Source organism: Hemibagrus wyckioides, linkage group LG08, assembly GCF_019097595.1.
Source record: "Hemibagrus wyckioides isolate EC202008001 linkage group LG08, SWU_Hwy_1.0, whole genome shotgun sequence".
Taxonomy (NCBI): Eukaryota; Metazoa; Chordata; class Actinopteri; order Siluriformes; family Bagridae; genus Hemibagrus; species Hemibagrus wyckioides.
In genome coordinates, this window is record NC_080717.1 from 29,241,772 (window position 1) to 29,264,159 (window position 22,388).

The 22,388-nt window shown below is 41.1% G+C and overlaps 3 protein-coding genes across 4 annotated transcripts in view; 1 reads left to right on the plus strand and 2 right to left on the minus strand.

Moving 5' to 3' along the window:
• cacna2d4b (calcium channel, voltage-dependent, alpha 2/delta subunit 4b) overlaps positions 1 to 5,929 on the plus strand; it is a 35,072-nt gene extending 29,143 nt beyond the window's left edge. The window contains exons 31-38 of the mRNA XM_058397272.1: positions 829 to 904; positions 1,146 to 1,198; positions 1,290 to 1,345; positions 2,248 to 2,268; positions 2,562 to 2,679; positions 3,266 to 3,386; positions 4,631 to 4,708; positions 5,411 to 5,929. Coding sequence (XP_058253255.1) covers positions 829 to 904; positions 1,146 to 1,198; positions 1,290 to 1,345; positions 2,248 to 2,268; positions 2,562 to 2,679; positions 3,266 to 3,386; positions 4,631 to 4,708; positions 5,411 to 5,503 — 616 coding nt within the window. The 3' untranslated portion in view covers positions 5,504 to 5,929. The remainder of the gene's footprint in view (positions 1 to 828; positions 905 to 1,145; positions 1,199 to 1,289; positions 1,346 to 2,247; positions 2,269 to 2,561; positions 2,680 to 3,265; positions 3,387 to 4,630; positions 4,709 to 5,410) is intronic.
• Positions 5,930 to 6,056: 127 nt separating this feature from the next.
• tmem168b (transmembrane protein 168b) lies at positions 6,057 to 13,374 on the minus strand. Its single transcript, XM_058397274.1, has 4 exons — positions 11,721 to 13,374; positions 11,205 to 11,347; positions 10,759 to 11,033; positions 6,057 to 9,513 (listed from the first exon to the last, which is right to left on the minus strand). The coding sequence occupies exons 1-4, from the start codon at positions 12,852 to 12,854 to the stop codon at positions 8,966 to 8,968; spliced, it is 2,100 nt and encodes a 699-aa protein (XP_058253257.1). The 5' UTR covers positions 12,855 to 13,374; the 3' UTR covers positions 6,057 to 8,965.
• A 1,018-nt stretch (positions 13,375 to 14,392) lies between these two features.
• bmt2 (base methyltransferase of 25S rRNA 2 homolog) lies at positions 14,393 to 22,385 on the minus strand. Of its 2 annotated transcripts, none has more exons than XM_058397119.1 (5): positions 22,157 to 22,385; positions 18,269 to 18,410; positions 17,941 to 18,063; positions 17,262 to 17,376; positions 14,393 to 17,131 (listed from the first exon to the last, which is right to left on the minus strand). In XM_058397119.1, the coding sequence occupies exons 1-5, from the start codon at positions 22,290 to 22,292 to the stop codon at positions 16,499 to 16,501; spliced, it is 1,149 nt and encodes a 382-aa protein (XP_058253102.1). In that variant the 5' UTR covers positions 22,293 to 22,385; the 3' UTR covers positions 14,393 to 16,498. The 2 variants fall into 2 exon arrangements, with proteins under 2 accessions (XP_058253102.1, XP_058253103.1); XM_058397120.1 differs by lacking the exon at positions 22,157 to 22,385 and adding an exon at positions 19,231 to 22,103.
• Positions 22,386 to 22,388: the final 3 nt, after the last annotated feature.

Here is a 22,388-nt window from a genome sequence, read left to right on the forward strand (position 1 = left end):
AACAGTGTTTTATCATAAAATGATCATCATTTAGACAAAAATCACAATTATTTATTTATTATATTTTATTAATATTAAATTTTTTTTCCTGTTGTGGAACTTTCACAAGACAAATCTTATGTACATGATAACACAAGACCTTCCCTTGATGGAAAACAACAACGCACAGACACTGGAGACTCATTCCATTGATGTGAAATCACTGTGTCTCCTTCCAGAAAACCTTACCATCTGAACAATTCCACACTTTTAGTTAAAATAAGTACACATTTTTATTATTATTCTTATATAACGTGTGTAGTCCACCATCCAAGTCTCTGTGAAAGAGCTGTTAGTATAGACACATCAACCCTATATTAGAAAAAACACATCAATATAAACCTGTGATTTCAATTACAGCCATCGTTATCATTGGAAATGCTTAAATTAATCAAATTAATTGTCTTTTTTATTCTAAATTATTATGCATGAATTATTATCAGAAAACAATTAAGGAAGTATCATAATAATTGACATTTCTTGGACTGTGTATTTGTGTAACCTCACTGATGTCCAATGGCTAAGAGAAATAAACAAATGAAATGAACCTGAATTGAAACAGAAAACAAAAGAAAATCAGATTGAAGATTTCAGCCATGGTTTAATAACTTAAATCATGTATCTGTATATGACACACAGTAATCTGTCATTATTTTGTCTGTAAGGACACAAAATCACACAAAAGCTCTTTGCTTCTCTAAAATCATCATCTCCTGATGTCTTGTGAACTCCCTAGCTCCCTGCATGTCACCTTTTTCTAACAAATGATTCCTCTGCTCCTATCTTCAGGGTGACTTTGTACGATTACCAGGCCATGTGCAAGAACAGCCATCATCACGCCAGCGCAGCTCGACCTCTGCTCAGTGTACGTCTCTCTAAAGACTCTGCAGATTCTCCTCGAAGCACAGAATCGAACTCACTCACCTGATTAGTATAATGACTTTCTCATGAAGATGTCTTAGTCAGAACTGTCAGATAGGAGGCTAAGAAAATCTCCAGCAATACTGATATAACTGAGACACACACACAGAATATTTACATTCATAAACACGTGTGTAAAGCTGTATTATGTCTTGTTAAGGTCTCTGTCATTTAACCCTCTGTAGCCCTTCTACAGCCTGACTGCAGCGGTCAAGTGGCTGTTCTCCAACTTCATGCTGTAAGTACAGGGCTTTGGCAACCTCTTTGAATTTTATTTGAAAAATATTTTATTATTTATTCTGTTTAAAATTTGCATTCATTACTTTCAGATTTCTTTTGGAGTTCAATATCTATGGGCTGTGGCATAATGACTTTCTGGTAGACGGTAGGTTTTAGCGATCAATGGTGTATCATCATATATCATAATCTGAGTGCAGTGTTGGTGCTAAGAATAGAAGATTATTTAACCCTTTCATAGCCTTTTAAACTGCTGTTCCATTGCAACATTTTCGATCAGTATAAACAGTAATTATTTTCTGGCCATGAGTCTGATATTAAATGAGTCAGGACTTCAGTGTGTGTTTCTCTCACCTTACAACCTTACACTGAATTTTAGATGTTCATGAGCAAGCACTTGGAGCATCTCAAAGAGCAGAAACGGGTTTGATATCAGCATTTAATTTGAAGATAGAAACATTTCTGTTAAATAAAATAACTGTTTTTGTTTTTATCCTAGTAGGCTGGATAAAAACAGAAATACTTATGAATAACTACAAACTCTTAAAGTCCAGAGTGTCTCCTTTCATATGAACGTCATATTAACCTCCACTGTGGAGTCTGACATGACAAAGACACTCACTGCTGAAGATGGACACCTTTAATACAGAGATAAAATCAAATGATCCAATATTGAATTGTTACCATGGAGACTGAAATTGTACCTTCTTGTATCATAGCAGATCCAGAGATATTGTTAAATATTGAATTGTTTCCTTAAGACCTGAAATCATATCATGTTGTATGATGAACCATGAAAGCCTGAGGTTCAATCTCCTACTGAGGAAATGACCCAGGACAGACCGTGTTTGACCTCGTCCACCTCAGCTTGCATACTTACCACCAGTGTGTTGGACTGCATCTCTAACCCCATCATGCTGTATTTATCAGTTCATGCCTCACATCTTTTTCATTTCTTATCATTTCTGCATGTTCCCATCATCACGCCTGTATTGTGCCTGTACCCCTGTTGTCTGCTGTTCCTCCTGTCTGTCCCTCACTGTCTCACAGCCAAGTCTGGATACCACACTAGTAAGTCTTTTCATTGTCTTGCATTACTAACCATTCATGTACATGTATGTCTGTGTGTTTTGAGCATGGACCCACACAAATCCTTTACTTATCTACTCATTCCGCTGTCCTTAACAGACGAGTCAGATCGGTCGAATGCCACGGACGATACTTATGATAGCCATGTAGGACGCCACAATATCGGGTCATTTTAGTAAACGTTAAGTAACTCGTAAGCCACCGGTGTTTTTCCACATGAACAGAAAGATTGTGTTGTAAACGATAGAAACCTGAACTTCCTGTCTGTCTCACAGCACACAAACAGAAGAAGGTGGAATCCATGGTGCCCTGTAACACCGAATACCCCGGATTCATGTACGACACCTCCATCAGGGAGACCAACAGCATCATTAAGTGTGGTCGCTGTCAAAAGTGAGTCTATGAATCTCCTCAGCCCTGACTGACGCTCAGTAGACCTTCGGTTATCCCCGGTTTTAGAACGGCTCTCACAAGGAATAAAATACAGATCAGAAAAAGAGATTTCATTTCGAGGGATTTCTCTGCATCCTGTACTATACCTTAATGAGAAGCCTGAGGTGACTGTGGTGAGGAAAAACTCCCTGAGATGGTATGAGGAAGAAACCTTGAGAGGAACCAGACTCAGAAGGAAACCTCATCCTCACATGGGTGTTAATATAAATGATTATAAACACCAGAGAGTGTGATTATGAACAATGTCCTTTCCACAGTCATATACAATCAGTTGGAGTTGTGGAACCAGGAGTTCCCGAGCAACTGATAAATTAGCTCAACAGCTGATTTTATTATAGATTGAACACACACTCCTCCACGCCGAAGCCTTCAGATGCTCAGTGATGGAGATACAGCCTATGCAGAATGTTATTTTTTGTATTGATAGGAAATTAATCAGTAGACATCACACTGTATCACATCTCCTTGTCACCCTAAGGGTTTTTTCTCTGAAATAAAACAAGCTGATGATGATGTTGTGTTGCAGGATGTTTGTTCTCCAGCAGGTTCTGAACAGTAACCTGGTGATGCTGGTGGTGCAGGCGGACTGTGACTGCTCACGCCACTATGCCCCCATCACCCTCACTCCCAGAGAAGTCAAATATATCCTGCTCTGAGTCTTTAAGGGTTTTAGGGTGTGTCTCAATCGGCTCCCGAATTCTCTAGGAGGTGAATCGGTGCATCCTGTACACGAGCTGGAGGACTGGGAAAGATGCTGAATCACTGCATGCTGGAGGACTGAGAGCATGACCGTGTCAAACGTCAGCACTGGCATTTATCAACAACCGTCTTTTTATGTTGTTTAATGTACATTATGGAAAATAATTTCTGTCCTAGTACATAATCAAGCTGGATCGAAAGATGGTGAGTCGTTGGGCTCAAGCAAAGCGTTGAAAAATAAAAAATCATTTGATCTCTTCAGAAATGACAACAAGCTACTTACATTTGTAGACAAAGTTGGCTGAGAGTCTGTCTGCAATTTTTATTTATTTTATTTTATTTTATTTTTTGAGTTGAGAGGCTTAAGAAAATGTAATGTCATGTCCAGTTAGAGAACATAGTGATCATCAATCCTCCCTGTTTTTTTGGTGCATTGTGGGATTTTTTTAGGAAGCAAACAGCAAAGTTGTGGCGGACATCCCGAGCAGTGCCCTGACCTCTACTGACCACGAGAGCTGAAGGAGATGTACCCTTAGTTTATATATTAACGGTCAATCTCAATTCAGTCTGCATGAAATGTTTTGTAAAGCTCAGATTCCATGTTTTTACATAGAAAATAGTTTAGTGTTTAGTCTACATGACTATGAAAAAGTTCTAAACTTCTGCAATCAGTTCAGACGCAATCTAATACTCATAGATCCGGTGAGCTTTCACTTTTAATGTTGTTTTTAAAAGTCTGAGGTACAGGTACTATTCGGTGAATCCTTTAGCATCAAATTAGTGTTTGATTTGACAAATGCGGTACTCAAAGTTCCAGCATGTGATGCAGCTATAGAACTGAGTTACACAAGTTACTGATCTACAAGATAACAAACATGAGGATGACGTTAGTGACATTAGAAGCTGATCTGTATGGTCAGATGAGGAGGTGAGACGGATGGGCAGACTAAAGGACTAAAGCTCTGCTGCATCGCTGGCTTTAGGGAGAGATGATGTTTCGTTGTGACACATCAGCATGTAGTCTAACTGGATTGTGGGTAATAAAGGAAACTGGTAACCAAACCTTCTCAAAGAAAACTAAAAATATTAATGACATTTTACAATTAAAGATAACACTGACTATAAATAATAATATTATGATATTGTGAAGCCATATACAGTGGATTTTTCCTTTAACTCCTGTGAACATAACTCAACAGTAAAATGCAACAGGATGAAATCACAGAAGATCCGCAGACGTCCCGAGTCCTGTCACGCGTATCATCCTCACGTAAGCTGAACTGCAATTCTTTTTAAAGGAATAAACTGTGTGTACTGATATAATTGTTTTTATAGACACACGTAAGCCCTTCATGGCCAAATGGTATGTCTCATGACCCTCACATTACCAACATCTCAGTCCAGAGATCGTCTTTTTTTTTGCTGCTATAATGCCTACTTACAGCAAAAGGATTTTTTATTTCATTTTCCAGTTCATCCCAAAAGTGTTCAGTGGGGTAGAGGCCAGAGCTCTGAGCAGGACACACCAGTTCATCTACTGTCCTTGGCACATCATGTCTTCTTGGAGCTCGCTCTGTGCTCACAGGGGCATTGTCATGCCCAGTGTTCCAGTGTTCCACTGAGGGGAAACTGAGTGCTACAAAATTTGTGGCTACTTTTTGTGGATATGGGTGTGAAGATCAGGTGTCCGCAAACTTTTGGCCTTAGAGTGTATGATTACATAAGAAGAAGCCTTTATTTATTTCTCACATGTACATTACAGCATAGAGAAAGTGTATTTTCATTTGTTAGGAAGTTTGGGTCAGAGCAGCGGGGCAGTTACGGTCAGCCGAGGGTTAAGAGCCTGGTATTGCTGGGGCTCGAACCCCCAACCTTCTGATTAGTAACCCAGAGCATCTGATCGCTCCACTGCCCTGACTGAGGACATTAATCCATTAATCATTCATATGAAATGCTTTGTTCTTTATTACAGGAAAATGCAAAAGATTGTGGCGGAGCGTGTGAGATGTCCATATCAGTGGCTCTCTTTTTCATATCCCTGGCCACATCTCTGACTCTTCGCTGATGAAACAAAGACAAACATCCGCCTGCTACAGGAACTCGGGCGTCTTCATGCTGCCTTCTGCTGTACAACTGCGAGGAAGCTTTTGATGAACAGCGTGAATTATTAACAGTGGATATACAGAATTGTGGCTTTAAACCAAAACAGCAGCTGGAAGATGAGAGACATGAACTATTAATAATCCTTCTAAGAAAAGAAGAAGTGAGGTCACTACATGCTAATCCCCGAGTGGCAGACACTCATTTTTATTTGGATTTTATTTTTTAACAAGAATTTAAATGGTTTGTATAGTTTTTATAGTGTTTATGTACAGAACTGTGTGCTGGGAAAATGTATTAACAGTCCGGCCCTGTTAATGCTGTATTATCCTTAACATTCATTATTAGAATTATTATTATTATTATTATTATTATTTATCATGTCACAGTTTCAAATCTAAATATTAAACATTCAGTATGTATGACAATCAACTTTCACATAGATTTTTATTAATACATTTCTATATTTTAAACATTTTTGCCTACATTAAACACCATGTACACCCTCTGCATTAATATGTATGACATGATTCTGGCTTCTTTTGTTTAAAACATTTTAATGTCCCAGCAGGACAAGGGGCAAAAAGATGACCAAATCTGCTGCTCAGGTGATGGACCAGTTACTGAATTAAACAGAAATGAGTTCTTGAAAATGAAAAGAGCTGAAAATGAATTTTCCTGATTAGTTTTAGAAGAGGCTCAAAAATGTTTTCCTCATTCAGGACTACAGATATACCAACTGCACAGTGTTTTTAATAATAATAATAATAATAATATTAATAATAACTATTATTGTTATTAATATTATTATTATTAAATTTGACTGTCAGTTTATGCAACTTTGTCAATCAGAAACAAACATTAAATAAAAAAAATCACCTAAAAACAACAAAAAAGTGCAAAAATCACAGATGTTAAAATATATAAAATAATATAATATAGCGAGTTCAGAGGGTTTGGGGAAAGAGGAAACTAGAGACAGGATTTGAGAACTCAAAGTGCGATTTATTTTTCTTGCTCGATTTCAGTGCTTTGTTTTTGGATGTAAGTCGTGAGTCTTGGAGCGAGTTATCGCTGTAATTCGAGGTGATTCTGTATTTATCTTAACATTTCAACCCACTATGGTCATTTACAAGCGTTCGTATTGATCGGCCGAAAGCTCGAGCTTCTCTTCCTGTCTTCTTCAGAGTGTTAAAAAATACAAGACTGCAGATTTTTTAGTCAGAAAGCTATTTCTCTCAAGTGCTTTAAAAGAAATCTTAGGGACGGTAATAAAGGGACATTTCACGTGTTAAATACTTTTAAGTGAAAGTTTAGGAAAAAGGACTTTGTAGCTTTTACAGCAGTGACCAGTGACATCACTGAGCACCTCATAAATGATAAAACACTCACATTATGTTGCTAATAAAGATAATCAACGTTCTAAGAAAAAATCGAGTCATTAGCTTCGCAACACATTACAAGGATGTCCAGTCTCATCCACAAAGGGTCAGTGTGGTGCAGGTCACTCCAACAGAGCAGAAGCCACACCTGAGTCTACTGAAGGCCAACACGAGTTCATTAAACAGGTGGAATCAGGTGTGGCTCCTGCTTGACCCCACTGACCCCACACTGACCGTTTCTAGATAAGACTGGACACTACTGACATATTAGTACTGATTGTGTGTTGATCAAGCTGGTTTCTGTTAGATTGTGAAAAACTTCTTGCTCGTCTAACGACCTAAAGTTCAGCTAAACGACTCACGCCGAGAGCAGTAATTATTAGGAACATTTATAAAGATTATATTATAAAACTAACAACATATCTGCTGATTAATTATATTTAGCGTTCATAAGCCTTAATAATAATGAAATGATAAGAACTCTGAACATGAACGACTCTTTTTTTAGTAATGAATCAATAAATAAAACATTATTTTTGTGTTTTAAGAGTCAATTTGAGGAAGCAGAGCTGATCTGGTGATATAAGAATAAAAATATATTTACATTGTAAGTATCTCCATCACACCAAGGCCCAGGATCGAACCTGTGGTCAGGAAAAGGTTTCTGATAAATGCAAAAAAACAAAACAAAAAAAAAAACATTACTTTCAAATAAGTAGAGCACTTTTCCTGGAGTTAGGATCAGAATTCCTGAAAAAGATTAATCCAGACACACAAATGCTGAGAAAACAAATTCCAGGGAAGGAGTGTGTTTATTTCATGCATGTAATGTCATTAAAAAAAGTAATCAAGAGAGAGAGAGAGAGAGAGAGAGAGAGAGAGAGAGAGAGAGAGAGAGAGAGAGAGAGAGAGAAAGAAAGAAAGAAAGAAAGAAAGAAAGAAAGAAAGAAAGAAAGAAAGAAAAGCCATTTACCTCTCTTCAGTATCCCCCTGCTGAATTTTCAGCAACTTTACACACGTTATGGTCATCATCTTTGTTCAGTTAGCCTCACACCTCTCTGTGATCATCTGATTTTTTTATACTCTTTTATATTAACTCTTTAAACAGGTCACTTTCAGATAATGACTGACCTCTTGGTGAAGTCTCAGCCATAATAAGGCACTTATATGAAAACAAAGAAAACAAACAAAAACATCTTTAGTTCTAGTTCAGGACTAAACCTATTTTATTTTACCTTTCCTTTTTTTTGCAAACAAAGTGAGGTCATTAAATGACCTTGTGACCGTCCCTGTGGACATACAGCCCAGATTATAGACCCATACAAAAGCACAGTGTTCCTGAATTCCCCTTAAAGCTTAGGTTTGCTATGAGGTAAAGAATAAATATCAAAATTTACAAAAGGACAAAATGCTTTTCAGTCAAATATTCATTCTTTTACAAAAACACATCAATATAAATAGATTTTTATAAATCTGATTGGAATTTCTGACCTCAGTGACCTGTAACCTAAAATGAAAGGCATCATCTTTTCAGTCTTGTTGTGTGGAGCTGTAGTGAGACTCAGATTAATGACCCACAGGGAACAACTGTGAGCAGAAACCCCGAGTCTCTTAGTGTACGGTCGTGAGGATGATGAGGATCAGGATGATGAAGGCTGAGCTATAAACTTTTTAAATGCAGTAACCTTGCTTTAACACTCTGAATTTTACTTTAGGAACTAATCCCTATCCCTGAGCGAGTGCTTTGAATGGTTAAAAGAAAAAGACATGTTAGTGTGATTAGTTGAACATGAACTCATGCGCTGTCTTTTGCATTGCAGTGCTTCTGGTTCTGCTTTAAAACTTTTACAATTTTCTCTGTGGTGATATGGCATTTACACATGTTTCGAACCATAAAACCACTCAATAAATCATTCACACACACACAAAACCAAATCCTTCTCAATCTACAAGATGTTGCTGCTCAATTTCACATGTAACAAGTGCTGATAATCACTAAGGTCTGCCCACGCTAACAGTGAGAGCTGCATGCGCTCGGTCTGTTCTTACGACCTGACCAGTTTGAAGCCCTGACCGGTGTCGAGCACTGCGGGAGGAAACCACCTCAGCTTGAGCCTGCGGAGGAAGCGCATACACACGCTGCAAATCCAGAAGAGGTTCAGAGAGACGCTCCAATGCGCCAGCTGCACCACGGGATACGTCCAGCGCGGAAAATACAGCCTCCAGTGCTTAGCGACATCACTTCCTGTAGGCAGGTGTAGCTTGTAGTCCCCCCAGTGTCCGGAGACGCCGTAGGTCGCCATGACGGCTCGGCCGTGCTCGGCCCAGCGCACGCTACTCTCGGGGTTGCAGTTGAACTCCACCCACTCTGCGGTGAAATGTCCGATCTGAGGCAGGTTCTGGAGCTCCACGTCCATCGAGTTTACCAGCGTGGCCCCTTGTACTGCTATGTACACCTCCTCCACTTTGCGCACCTCCTTCACCCACGGCAGCGAGTTCTCCGTGTCGAGTACGATGACCAGGCGAGAGGAGTAACCATCGTTCTTCTCCCTCCACATCTGTACAATCTCAGACAGATGCAGCACCTCTCCACCTGAGAAAGACAGAAAATGAATGTAATCCTTGTTTTAAAGTTGAATTACTAGATATTAGTTTATAAATCTCGGGACGCATTTGTACTGGATTTCCGACAGAGTAAGAGTACTTTATTAACGCTCATCAAGGCTGATTCTGATCATGATAAATAAATAAATAAATAACCTAAATAGTAGTAATCAATCAGTTCTATCACTGATCAGCTTATTGCACATTGTTTGAGCATGTGTCCCTCACGGTTGGTACAACTGGTCTCGTCCTCATCCTCAGTTTGACTTCATGGTGTTGGTGTGAACTGCCTCGACTCAGCAGTGTGTCTCAGAAGTAGTTTTATTGTGGTTATTCGGATTGTGGGAGGAGTTTGTGGCTCGATCACCAGGTCATTTCTTGCCGTCTGTTCATGAGCATTGTTAGGTCCCTTTTGTTTGATTTCTGTTTTCTTTTGTTTTGAGAGGTCTTTGTGTCTTCTGTCCAGGAAGAAGTCTGACTGGTTCCTGCAGTCTAATTGGTGCCACTCCCTGCCTGGTTAGCTGACTCTCTGCTGTCTATAAGAGACTCCGTCATCACTTCCTGCCTCAGCCTTGTGCTCGCTCTCTGCGTTCGCTCTGCCGTGACCCTGCTAGTTAGCTATGTACGTGTAAGTAAGACTGAGAACATTGGTGTGTGTTCATTTGACTGATTGACCATTAGAGATTGATTGTTGTTCGTTAGTGTGCTTAGCCCCGCCCACTCATAATACTGACTACCGCCTGTTCCTTGACCTTGATTCTGGCTTGCTGTTTTCTCACCACTGTAAATAGTTGTATAATGGATTTTGGGGAGGTAGGGTGACCAGTGCCATTTTCTTTGTTGGAACCTTTTCTTGAGTGTTTTTGGAGTTAGGGCAGGAATTTTATTTTATTTTATTGTATTGTGTTGTATTTTGTGAACTAGGGTTTTAAAGTAGGGTTTAGGATTAGGATTTAGAGGTTTGGAAATTAGTTGGTTTTTGTTTATTTTGTCCTTGTCGGCTCCCAAAGCTAAATTCCACCAGTTGTAGCATAAACCCCTTGTTTTTCGCCTCTCTCCGTGTCATCGACTCTTTCATGTTGCACCTTTACCCCTAGCCGGGGCATAACAGCATGCTCAGTATGAAAAACTGAACCTGACTCAGTGCATCAGTGTGGATTCATATCTAGAAGAGATGCTTGCTTGCTTGTTCAGATTGCTCAGATAGTCATACTGAATAACAGCGCCATCTGACCTATGAGAGCCCACTCTCCGGTGCGGTGTGTGTGGCCGCTGTAGAAAAGGATGTAGGTGTCGTAGCGCGGCCCGTCTACCGTCTGCGCCTCCAGGAAGGAGCGGATCTTGGAGTTCAACGTGTCCCGCGTCATGCCACTGCTGGAGTAATCGCATCCATGAATCTTCATCATGTAGTGAGAGAAGAAGTGCTGCACGCTGTTCAGCATGCCTGTGGTGCGCTGGTTCAGCTCCTGCACCTCGTCTGGGGGCAGCAGGGTGGGCAGTCCATCCACACTGGAAAAGATGGAAAAGTAAACAGGATAATGTTCATTTTTTTAATTAAGACTTAGAGAAAACATTCTTCTGCTGAAAGAAGGGACAGCTCACCATAATTCTTCCAGTCTTATAGAAAATAACATTCTCACACACACACACACACACACACACACACACTCCAGCAGGTACCTGCAGTAGTTGGTAGGGATGACCACTGCATAACCCACACACGTTCCTCCAAGGCAGTTTCCCAGCTCATAGAAAAGCCCATAAGCCAGAGACTCGAGAGGCAGCACCAGCAGAAACACCCCAATGAACAGGCTGTTGTTTGGCTGGAAAATAAAGATGAATTATTCTCAGGTTTAATGTTTCAGCAACTTTAAAACTGTTTACTACTGACTTTCATTTTATATACAAGTTAAATAAAAGTTTTATATATATAAGCTATAAGTTTATTTCTATAACAATTACAAACTAGATTCGTTTGCAACTGATTCGTTTTTAACAAAACAATAATATAAATTACATTTGTTCAGATTTCTGTCTACTGTCGCTGGCAGTTTGTTTACATAGCGTGTAGTGTAGAAATATTTTATGAATATGGATGTGATATTCATCTTGATAACTCTGTAGTTCACCACTCAGCTGAACTGCAAGGCACTCAGCCATAAACCTGAAAAACAAACAAATAAATAAACAACCTACCTGCCATGAAAGGGCCCCGAGTACCACCGTGGACACAAGACTGAAGAGCACCAAGCGTTTTGAGACAAGGCAGAAGTGGCGCATTCCTTTGGAGGTCATCACCCTGTCCAGTGCCCCGGGATTGGCCCTCTGAGCCACACATACTCTTTGGCAGTCGCTCAGCTTGCTGTGGAAACCCCAGAGGGTAACCAAGAAGACCACGTGGCAGATGATCCAGAAAACACCGGATGCAGAAAAACCCGGAATCACCACATACCACTGGTCCAGATCACCCATCTTGAAGGCAGCCAGGACCAGGAACGCGATTTCAACAGCGAGCAGAGGCAGGAGACTGAGTCGCCTCCACAGACCTCCTCTGCTCAGAAACGGGGACCAGCGCTCGGTCACCGAGAGACCACCGAAGTACAGATCCAAGAGGGGCTCGCACACGAGGCGGCTGAGGAAGCACACCAGCACGTAGGGGTTTGGGGAAACGCCCAAAGAGTCGAAGAAGAAGAGCACCGTGACCACAGAGAAGCAGATGAGGTTCGGAAGGGCCAGGAAGGACTTCATTCGCAAGTCCACGAGCATAGTGGCGACAGCCAGCGTCAGTGCTATGAAGCTCATGGAGGCATGGGCCACCTCGGTTGTGCTGGCCACAGCGAAACCCGTAAGCTCCAAAGCCTCAGCAGAGGTCAGGAGTGCTGGCCTTTGTCTGGTGCAGCCACAGACTCTTTCCACCAGAGCCCACAGTGTTCTTAAGACCATGCTGGATATCAGCATGTAACTGCTGACTTGCTCCTTTAAGTCATCTATGAAAGGGTTGCTGAGAAATCCCAGCAAACCCAACAGGAAGCCCAGCCACAGGTGGAAGAGTCCGAGACTGAGCTTCTCCATACCGAAGTAGTAGTAAAGGATGCTGGCGATCCCCAAGACAAAAAGGGCCAGGATGATGACCACCAGAAGCACGGGTTCTGCTGTCCTCTCCCAGCGCGTGTACAGGCCCAGACATATCGCCACGAGTAGATTAAGCGTGGACAAATAGCCCAAGTAGCGAATGGATGACCACACACTCAGCCCGGTCCGAAGCTCCTCCAGCCTGCTCATGGCGGTGTAAAGAGAATGACTGAAGCAGTAGCGGAGAAACCTGCACATGTCTGGAGCTCCACAAACTGCTAGTCAGTCAGGTTCAGCCACACTTCAGAGTACTTCTACATGCAGGGTCATCTTCATGAAGTTCTCTAAAACAGATCCAGAGAAGATTCCCTTCACACTTCACCTTCTCTACTCACTGCCGCTAACTCGGCTAGCTCATGATAACTTATAGTTGTGTTAAAACACTAGCTGGACTGTCACAGACCATTACAACTGACCACACCTTGTTGTACTTTAGTGTTGTAAACACAAGCGCTAATAAAGTACAGAAAAGACTGAGGCTCACAGCTACAGTAACAATAAGCAGCTAACCGGTAACGAGTACTACCGCTCAAAGAAATGAAAGTAACTCGTAACAACAGGGTGTAGGTGAGAGTATGTTTGTCACCAACTACATCAGAGACTGTTTTTGTAAAAATAATGAAATAATACCTACTCTAAGTTACTTTATAAAAGCTAGCTAATCACTTTGAAAAGTTTGCTCGATATCGGCCATTTTTCCGGGTTTGCAAAGACCTACGGAAGCCCTAGTGGGACCAACAAAAAATCGTTTGGATTCTCTGTCAGTTTTCACATCTAATTAAAGTGTTGATGTTTACACAGCTCTGAGTGTACAATTATTTACATTATTTATATTAAGCAGGCATGGTCCGAACACGCGTTAAATAGCATTTAATATAAAATACGTCCTGTTTTAAGTAAGTATATAGTTTGTACACTTTATTATGAACAGCAGTACCATAGTCATTCATGCAGGTTATCCAATCAGCCAATCATGTGGCAGCAGCACCATGCAGAACCTCATGCAGATACTAGACCAGATGGTTTCATTTCTCTGTCTAATCTTAACTGGCCTCGTTTGGGTGAGTCTGTGACCATGATAGCTTTAGATTCCTGTTCTTGACTAGCAGGAGTGGAACCTGGTCTTCTGCTCGTCCACCTCGAGGTTTGATGTTTTGTGCACGCTGGAATGATTTCATGGTTATAAAGAGTGATTCTAGGAGTAATGCTAGTCATCTTAACAACTCAAAACAAATAACTTTCCTTCACAAGATATTTCCACTCACAGAACTGCTGTTTTTTTGGTTTCCCCCCTTTCTAGAGACTGATACGTTTGAAGATTCCAGAAAGACTAAAACCAGTCCATCTGGCACCAACTTTTCACATAAAAGATTTTTTCTCCATTCTGAGGCTTGATGCTTGAACATTAACTTAAGCTGTTGTAGGTGTCTGTGGGGATGAGGCGATGGACGACCGATCAGAATGTTGTGAGATCCCCACAGCGCCACCAAGCTGCCACTGCTGGACCCTTGTACAAGGCCCTAAATTGTGAGTTATACATGAGATAAACACAAGCTGCTCTGGATAAATGTTTCTGCTCTTATTTCTGTCGCTCACGGATGAATATTATGTGTATTTTATTTCTTTTCACTAGTGCCTGTTGATTCTGTTTATTTCAGAATTATTCCTGATTCTTCTGCATTTTTAGTTTTGCTGCATGTTTCCAGACCTGAATGAATAAACACAGACAAACCAACCCAGATTGATGTATATCTTTATTAACATTTTGTTTGTGTGGGCAACACAATTATAATGGAGCAGAATGCAAGAAAAAAAAATTATACTGATAGTCTTGAATTTCAACACTAAATAGAAACTATCCATGCACATAAGACCAAGGAAGGACAATGTACCACCTCACATATTAGCAAAATGTCACATAATACATCATTGTAAAATGTCCAATATTCTAATGAAGCAAGTACACACTTAACAGAAAGCCTAGAATACTATTGCTAATGCAATTAAAGTGACAGTATAAAGTGGTGATGATTATCACCATGTCTGCTGAAGAGTCAGTCATGTCTTCAAAATGTTCAGAGTTTGGCTTCTGTCCCATTACGTATTTGTCCATCTTCGTGCGGCGAACCACAATTTTGCTTTAATCCAGTCATTTTAGTTGTAAAAATACAGTTAAGGATAAAAGGCACAAGTTTTTCTAACCCTTTCTGTATTAAAAGACAGAACCAGCGTTCCAGTGTGCTCCTTTAGTATGGACACAGAAAAATCTTCAAAACTTCTCTAGCACCTTCAAAAGTGACTTGTGTTCTCAAAAAAACCACTCAGACAAAGCTTTAAGACTCACTCACTTTGGATATATTAATAAGAGGGTTAATATCTCTCTCAAATGTAAAGAATCAGCCAGGATAAGAAAATGTTTGAATGTGCACTTTAGCCTTCGCATGTGCGTGTGATTATTCCTGTGGAAAATAAAGTGCTCTTATTAAAGGTCTCCAAACAGAGTGTTCTTAAACGAGTGCCACAGCAGAGGAAAGCGCTCATTTCACAGTGAGATACAAAGAGGATATAAAGCACTTGGTACAAATAAACATATGATATGAGAAAAACCTCACAAGGTTAATCGCCCAAAAACACTTTCAAAGGTCTGAAGTATTCTTCAAACTATTTTTAATTTGATTTTAGCAAGAAATGTTCAGTGGATGTATGTAAGAGCTAAACCTGTTATCATTAATAAAAGCACAGACAGCTTAAGATGTTTGAAAGTCAGAGTTTGCCTTAAAAACTGAAAGAAACAGACCATTCAATAATCAGCAAAGCTATGGCAAACCTTTTTTTTCTTTTTAACATGTGCACTGAAAAGCAGATATGGACTGGTTATGTGTCTGTCACCTTATCAAACAGAGTTCACAGCCAAAATATGCTCTTTCGCTCGCAAAATAAAGTTAAGAACAATTATTCAAACACAATATAGAAACCCAAACCCACCTCCCATCTCGTCTTCTCGGCTCGTTCTTACGACTAATCCATACAAACCGTACCGTGTAAAGTAAACCTGTAGAAAAACACGTAGTCTTATAAGTCAGTGCAATACAGAGTTTTTAAAGACATAAGATGCTATAAATATCACTTCAAAGACGCTCATGTACAATTCCACAAGGAGTGCATTCTACAGCAGCTAACCGATCATGAAGAGACTAAACGATGCGTAATAAATTCTGCACAATAACTAGGACAACTCTGGTATTCTTCACCAAGGATGGTGTGCAATGATACAAAAGGTTAAAAGGTCTTCTTGAAAAATTATCTCCAAATCGCATCATACCATAAAGAAGCACTGAATAACAGCACACGAATCCTGAGCTTGCTCAGCTGCTTTACTCACCAAATCGACCTGCTTCGATCGCACCACTACACCCAGTGTCACCACTGTGTGGATATGTTTAAACGTGTAAAACTCTTGTGCTCAATAAAAAGCTCAACATCACCCAAGTGTAAACATCCTTTCTCTCTAATATTAACAGACGCCGTCTCTCTCCCGTGTGACGTTAGCACCTGCGACAATAAAGACTTTGTTTATGAGCACAAATGAAGAGTGACAGTTACTCATCTACACCAGAAGCCTGTCATGGCGTCACATAGCAACATGGGAGAGATGGAGCTGGCCAGCTTTCCATGGCACATGTTCATCTGTATAAACTGTGCAAACTGCATCGTTTCACATGAAAAGAAGGGATAAAAGAGCTGGGAGCTTTCTTTTAAAAAGCATTAAGGGTATGAAAGATTAAGGTGTTATTCTGCCAGCGTGACTATGAAGAAGCAATGCTGGACAAACAGACTGGGCTTCAGCTGTACAGTAGAATGGGGTCCTCCAGTTCATGGAACGGTGCCAAGCTGCTTCGGCTCTCGCCCGAGTCGGAGTCGTAGGACGCGTCGGGGAGCTCGGCGAAACTCTGCGCCAGCTGCTCGTCTTCAGAGTCGGAGCGTATTGGCTGGTACGAGTCCCCGAACGCGTCGTCTTCATCGAGCGTGCCAAAATCCTGCGGGATGTACAGCATCTCGGGGTAGTTGTGACTCACTAGGTCGCTGCTGGTGGTTACGGAGACCTTGCGGAAGGCGAGCATGTGCATGTGGGAGAATTTGATGTATTTGTACCGCTTGAAACCCAGGGACTCGATGGCCACGCGCCAGCTGCGCATCATGAGTGCATGGCGACCCTGATGCGATGAGTCCGGCGTGATGATCAGGAGCAGGCCGTGCAGTGTGAGTAGCTCATGGGCTTTCTTGCAGCACAGCCAGCGCTGGTACGGAGATGGGAAGTAGGAGAGCAACAAGGAGAACACCACCACGTGGAAGAGCTGCCCAGGCAGAGTCTCGATAGGGTCACGCAGTTGGTGCAAGAATGCATTGAGCGCGTCGCTTGCTAGCTGCAAGGGCTGCTGAAGCTGTAGGTTCAGGAAGTCACACTTGTACACACTCTGGAGTCATAAAGAAAGCAGTAACACAATGAATGTGCAGCCTAGTTACAAATATACATAAATCATCTCAAAACTACATCGATCTCAGATTTAGGTTGGACACAGAGTTAAAAATACTGAGTATGCAGACCTCAACCGCAGGCACTATGTCGATTCCTACTGTGAGGAACTCGTCGAACTTCAGGAAGGGATTGAAACAACTGCCCACATCAAGGAGACGCAGCTTGTCCTTTCGGAAGCTTAAACTACAAAAAAATCAAACAGAAGAAAAAATGTAATTATAAAACATTCACCATGATGCTGCAGCAGAGCAGATCCACACTGACACTGTCCTGTAGCAAAATAATCATGCACCACGCTGGAAAATGAACAAACCCTCAAGACAACATGAAACTATTCTGCCTCCTTCTCAAGAACCTGCATGTTCGTAGGTGTGGTAAGATCAGCTAAATGACCAATTAATGCACAAATAAGTTGAAAGGGTAAGATCATGGTGCTGTTCAATATTACTGTGCACACACACAGGGAGCACTCCGTCTTGCTTTCATCGCAGTTACTAATTTTAGCTCAGTGCTGAACGGGCAACTGAGGATTTGGTCACTACAGTAAAGATTATAGCTTTTACTCATTTTCAGTTTTGCAGTGAGGCACAAAACTTTTTTACACCAACATAAAATTCTGCACTGAACTGAAGTTCTTTTTTCAGTTAGAAACAGAAGTCATTAGAAATTTCAGCTCTGATTTAGAGAAAGTGCTTCATGCTTTTCAGATACAGATTCCTCATATGGCTAGTGAGACGTGTTACTGACCTGGACTGAGAGGAGTCTGGTTTTAAAGGTGTCCCACTTGCAGCTGCAGCATGTTTCATAGCCTTTGCATCCTTCTCCAACATCTTCTTCATTCCACCATCCATAAAGTACTCCTGACAAACACTAAGAGAAGAAAAAACACAACGGCCATGAACGGTGGTGAACGCTACACAGTGTTAATCTCTACAGCAGTGGCCTTTATCAGGGTCACTCAGCATTTATGCTCATGTTTCAGTGCATGAAAACCCTTTGTGGGTTAAATAAGAGGACATGCGTCTTCCGAGAGAGAGTAATGGACGTTTGACCCTCAAATGAGTGCATATCGTACCTGCAGCACCACTCGATGCGTCCCTCTCCATCACATTTCTTGGCCCAGTGGTTGTCGGCCAGACTCTTCATGGCAAAGGCATATTCGTTCAGTGTCTGCTCATCTTCACAGTGCTCGCGCCAGATCTTATCAAAGTCACCCACTGCAGCCAAGGAAAGAGGAGTGTGTGAAATCACACGACAATAACAAGAGCAAGTCAGGATCAGCAAATCATTTTGAGGAGGGTTGTTATGACATCAGACAAATACCACACCACTTACTGCCTAAAATGCATTTGCTTCTCTTTTTTAACCTGATTTAATCCAACTTCTTTACTCCAGTGATTCTCATCTCTTATGGATCCAGCTAGGAGACCCCCCAAATTTCCTAACCTGCTTCCTCTAGACTGCCTCGAATCACAGTACAGCAGTCTCTGTCTCTGTGCAGAGGACACACTGGACATTGGACAGTAGAGGACACTGCTCTACTGAAAAGCCTTTGGACACCATGAATGAGATATTTTACTAGATATTTAACTAGTTCATCAATACTATTAACTTTTTAAACAGTGAAACTACTAGCTCTGGAACATTACAGCAACCTTTTGCCTAAAAGTTGTTTAAAAAAAAAAAAAAAAGATTAAAAATTAATAAATCAAGCCAAATTACAAAGAAGTGGATTTGCATTAGTGCAGAATGATTAAGGGAAACGTAATGTTTTTATTTTAATCGTAAAGTTTTATCTGTTGCTAAATCTCTGCCTTAGACAGAGAGCCAACATCCATGAAATCACTGCAGACCTTATTAAAGAACGTATAAATAATGTCAAAGCTTCATGTAAACTCACTGAGAATTATGTGTGCTTACATTACATTAAAAAAACATTAAAACATTAAACAAAATGTAAATCACAACACTATTACATTATGGCATATGTAACTAGACGAAACAAACCACAACAAATGATAGCAAAGTTTTACCTACTGTTGAAACTGTAGAGTTCCTAAACCTGAGCACAGCCGATAGCACACGCTGTACGATAACGGTCTCGAGGTCTCTATAATCATTCATAAAACCAATTATAAACAATCCTGCGCATGAACACGTCTTGGCTGGACAAACTTTTACTCACAACAATCCAAGCAGAGTTTGCATTAAAAAACAAAAAGGCAGTGAGTATCTCGTGTCTCATGACCGAGTGGAAAACACACAGGCCTTATCAGATTTAAAGAAAACTCAATTACAAAGAATAAAAAAAATCAGGAGCACAGGGACAAACTGTGCTTCACTCTTCGGTTTAAATATCAGTTCAGAACGCTCAGTGGACTAAATCATGTTTTCCTGATTGCCCATCGTGGGTCTGAATAGACTCTACTGTGTGCAGAGTTAAAGAGCTCAGCTCTTAGGCAATGAGCAAGAAGATTTGGAAAAGTTCCATAAAGCCATGAGCTGCTGAAATGCAGGGTAGGAAAGCAAAATAAGTCAGGGAGTGAACATTTATTTTCTAGCAGCGTTTGCATTTTTTTAACCCACTTCCAAGCAACTGGTCAGTCTGGTTTCATTAAATCTTCAGTAAGTTACTTCCAGCTTTAATTTCTTAGGTATATACACCAGTCAGATAGCAGGATCTAGGCTGAAAAATAAAGTACTGTCAGAACTGATCTATTTCACCATGCTCTCCCTCTCATATCCTCTTTGTTCTATACCACCAAACATCTGTACAGTCCTTGCAATAATTTATTATTACATGGTGTACCATGTTGTATCGTTGTTAAGCACACACACTTCTGCCCTCTGGCATTAAGCTGCACTTTGTGCATGTTGCTATAGTACACCAATTTGATTACGCAGGCAACTCAATACTTTTTATTCCAAATATACAGCACAACAAAAATGACCTGACCTAAAGTAACCATGACACAAACTGTGTTAATGCCTTCTGCTATGATATACAGTGGGGCAAATAAGTATTTGATACACTGCCGATTTTTCAAGTTTTCCCACTTACAAAGAATAGAGAGATCTGTCATTTTCATCATAGGTACACCTCAACTATGAGAGACAGAATGGTATGACAAGTCCATCACAGGGCAACCTAGCATGCTTTTCGCAGGTGGGAAGAACAAACGGAGAAATTCCACACAGAGCCAGGTAGCTGTGAGGAAGCAACACTACCCACTGGGATGGCCACTTCCCTGTTACAGCGGGCAGCTGGTCCATGCAGCACTGAACTGGAACTATCTAGAAAGAAGAGCAAATCAGTGCAGACAAAACTGGCACAAGCTTCTGATGGCAGAAAAATCCAAACCGGTCCCTGGGTCTAAAATATATGGCACCAAGCCATTTCACTATTCTGCTCCAGGACTGACTCGTTGACAAGTTGCTATAAGGGGTGGACAGTGCCACGCTAATGTGAAGCCTGACCACCTGAGGAAAACATTGTTATTGTTAGTATTAGTATCGAAAGTGGCTTTAAACATGTCATATGATGCAGAAGTGAATTCTCACTGTGAAAGTCCAGGATGAGTTGATTTAATCATTGTCCTTAAACATTGACCGTAAGGTTTAGGAGTGTTATTTATGTTCACTGGGATCCTATAGACCCTTTTCTGTTAGAATCACTCACTGTCCAGGACCACGAATGTTATTTGAAAAAATGAACTTGAATGGATGGAACCAGATTGGCCGACCCGTACACGCTCACTCAGTGGATGGAGGATGTGGCCGGATGACCTCAGGTTGAGTGACCTGACATCTACACCTATCTGATAGAAAAACCAAGTGACTCTGGCAGCTGTACAAAGGGAGATGACAAACAGTTTCCATTGTTTAGTCTCCATTCGTTATACTGCGTTTGACCACAGCTTCCATGGGTTTTTTTTTTGTCCGGCAGTGCCAGCAGGTATGTAATAAAACTTCAAATTGGAGCCCCATCGATTCTGTCACACAACACAACAAGAGGATATTTGCGTTCCTCATATAGCCGACTCTGCTGGTTTGTATTAGCCGCCTCCAGTTTTCCCTTTGTTTTGCCTCCAGCTAGCGCTGTGACGTAATCGTGACAAAAAGGGTCTGTTGGGTCCAGAAACAGACAGGTGGAGCAACATAATGTGTTTTTATGAATGCAGTTTAATATTTTTGCTCCATTCTAGACTTCCACCGCAATAAATACATGAAGCCTAACCTGGCCACACCCCTGTAAGAGGTCTGATCACGCCCCTGTAGGTTATGTCAGCGTTATATCCTCTATATAACTCAGTAATGTCGCTTCATACTCCACTTTGAGAGAAAATATTAAAAGAAAAACTTATTCACCCGAATACTGGTAAATAATCTCTTAATGTCAGAAGGAGCTGCCAAGACTCTATAAGACAGGATAGAGGAGTGAATAAGTCCGAGATGAGCTGAATTTGCAGTTTTAAAACTATCCCTCATGAGCGAACTGTTCACAGGAGTTTTCCGTTAGTCTGTCCTTCAGTCAGAAGCATTCGGTTTTTATTTATTTATTTAAACTTTCACAGTTATTTTATGCATTCCAACACCTTAAATGTTAAAGGTTTAGACGGAAAATGCGACATAGACATGCAACAGGTAAAAACGGGAAGCAGTTCTGCTGAGCCAGTTTTATTAGTCTCGATGAAGGAAACGTTAACGTCAGAGGCTAACGAGCTAGCTAACGTTTTAACATTTTTTTTTTTTCAAATCTGACATCAGAAAAACACCGAACACAGTGTACAAATTTTGTACGTGTACAAAAGTGTACGAACATAGTGGTACAATTTTACCGTACAGCATTTTAAACTCATTTCTTTTGCGTATAAATAGTTCATAATGAACGACCCAGTCTCCATGAAGCGAGCCAGATACTTGCTAACTCGGCTAGCTTAGCTTGACTGGCTAAGCGCTTTACCTTCTATATATTTCCTCCGTAGTTTTCGGTGAACGCGTTTCACAACACCGGACAGCTTCTCCTGTTCGTCCCGCTCACACAGCGCGTCTTTCCGCTCGGGCTCGGGCTCGGTACGGACACTAGACTGGAGCTCCATGGCACTGACGCGGTGGTGTCCGTGCGGCTGTCGGCGCGACACCGGGATGAGATCCGTGACGCACGCAGCGCGCGAGCTGACGCCGAGCCACCTTGA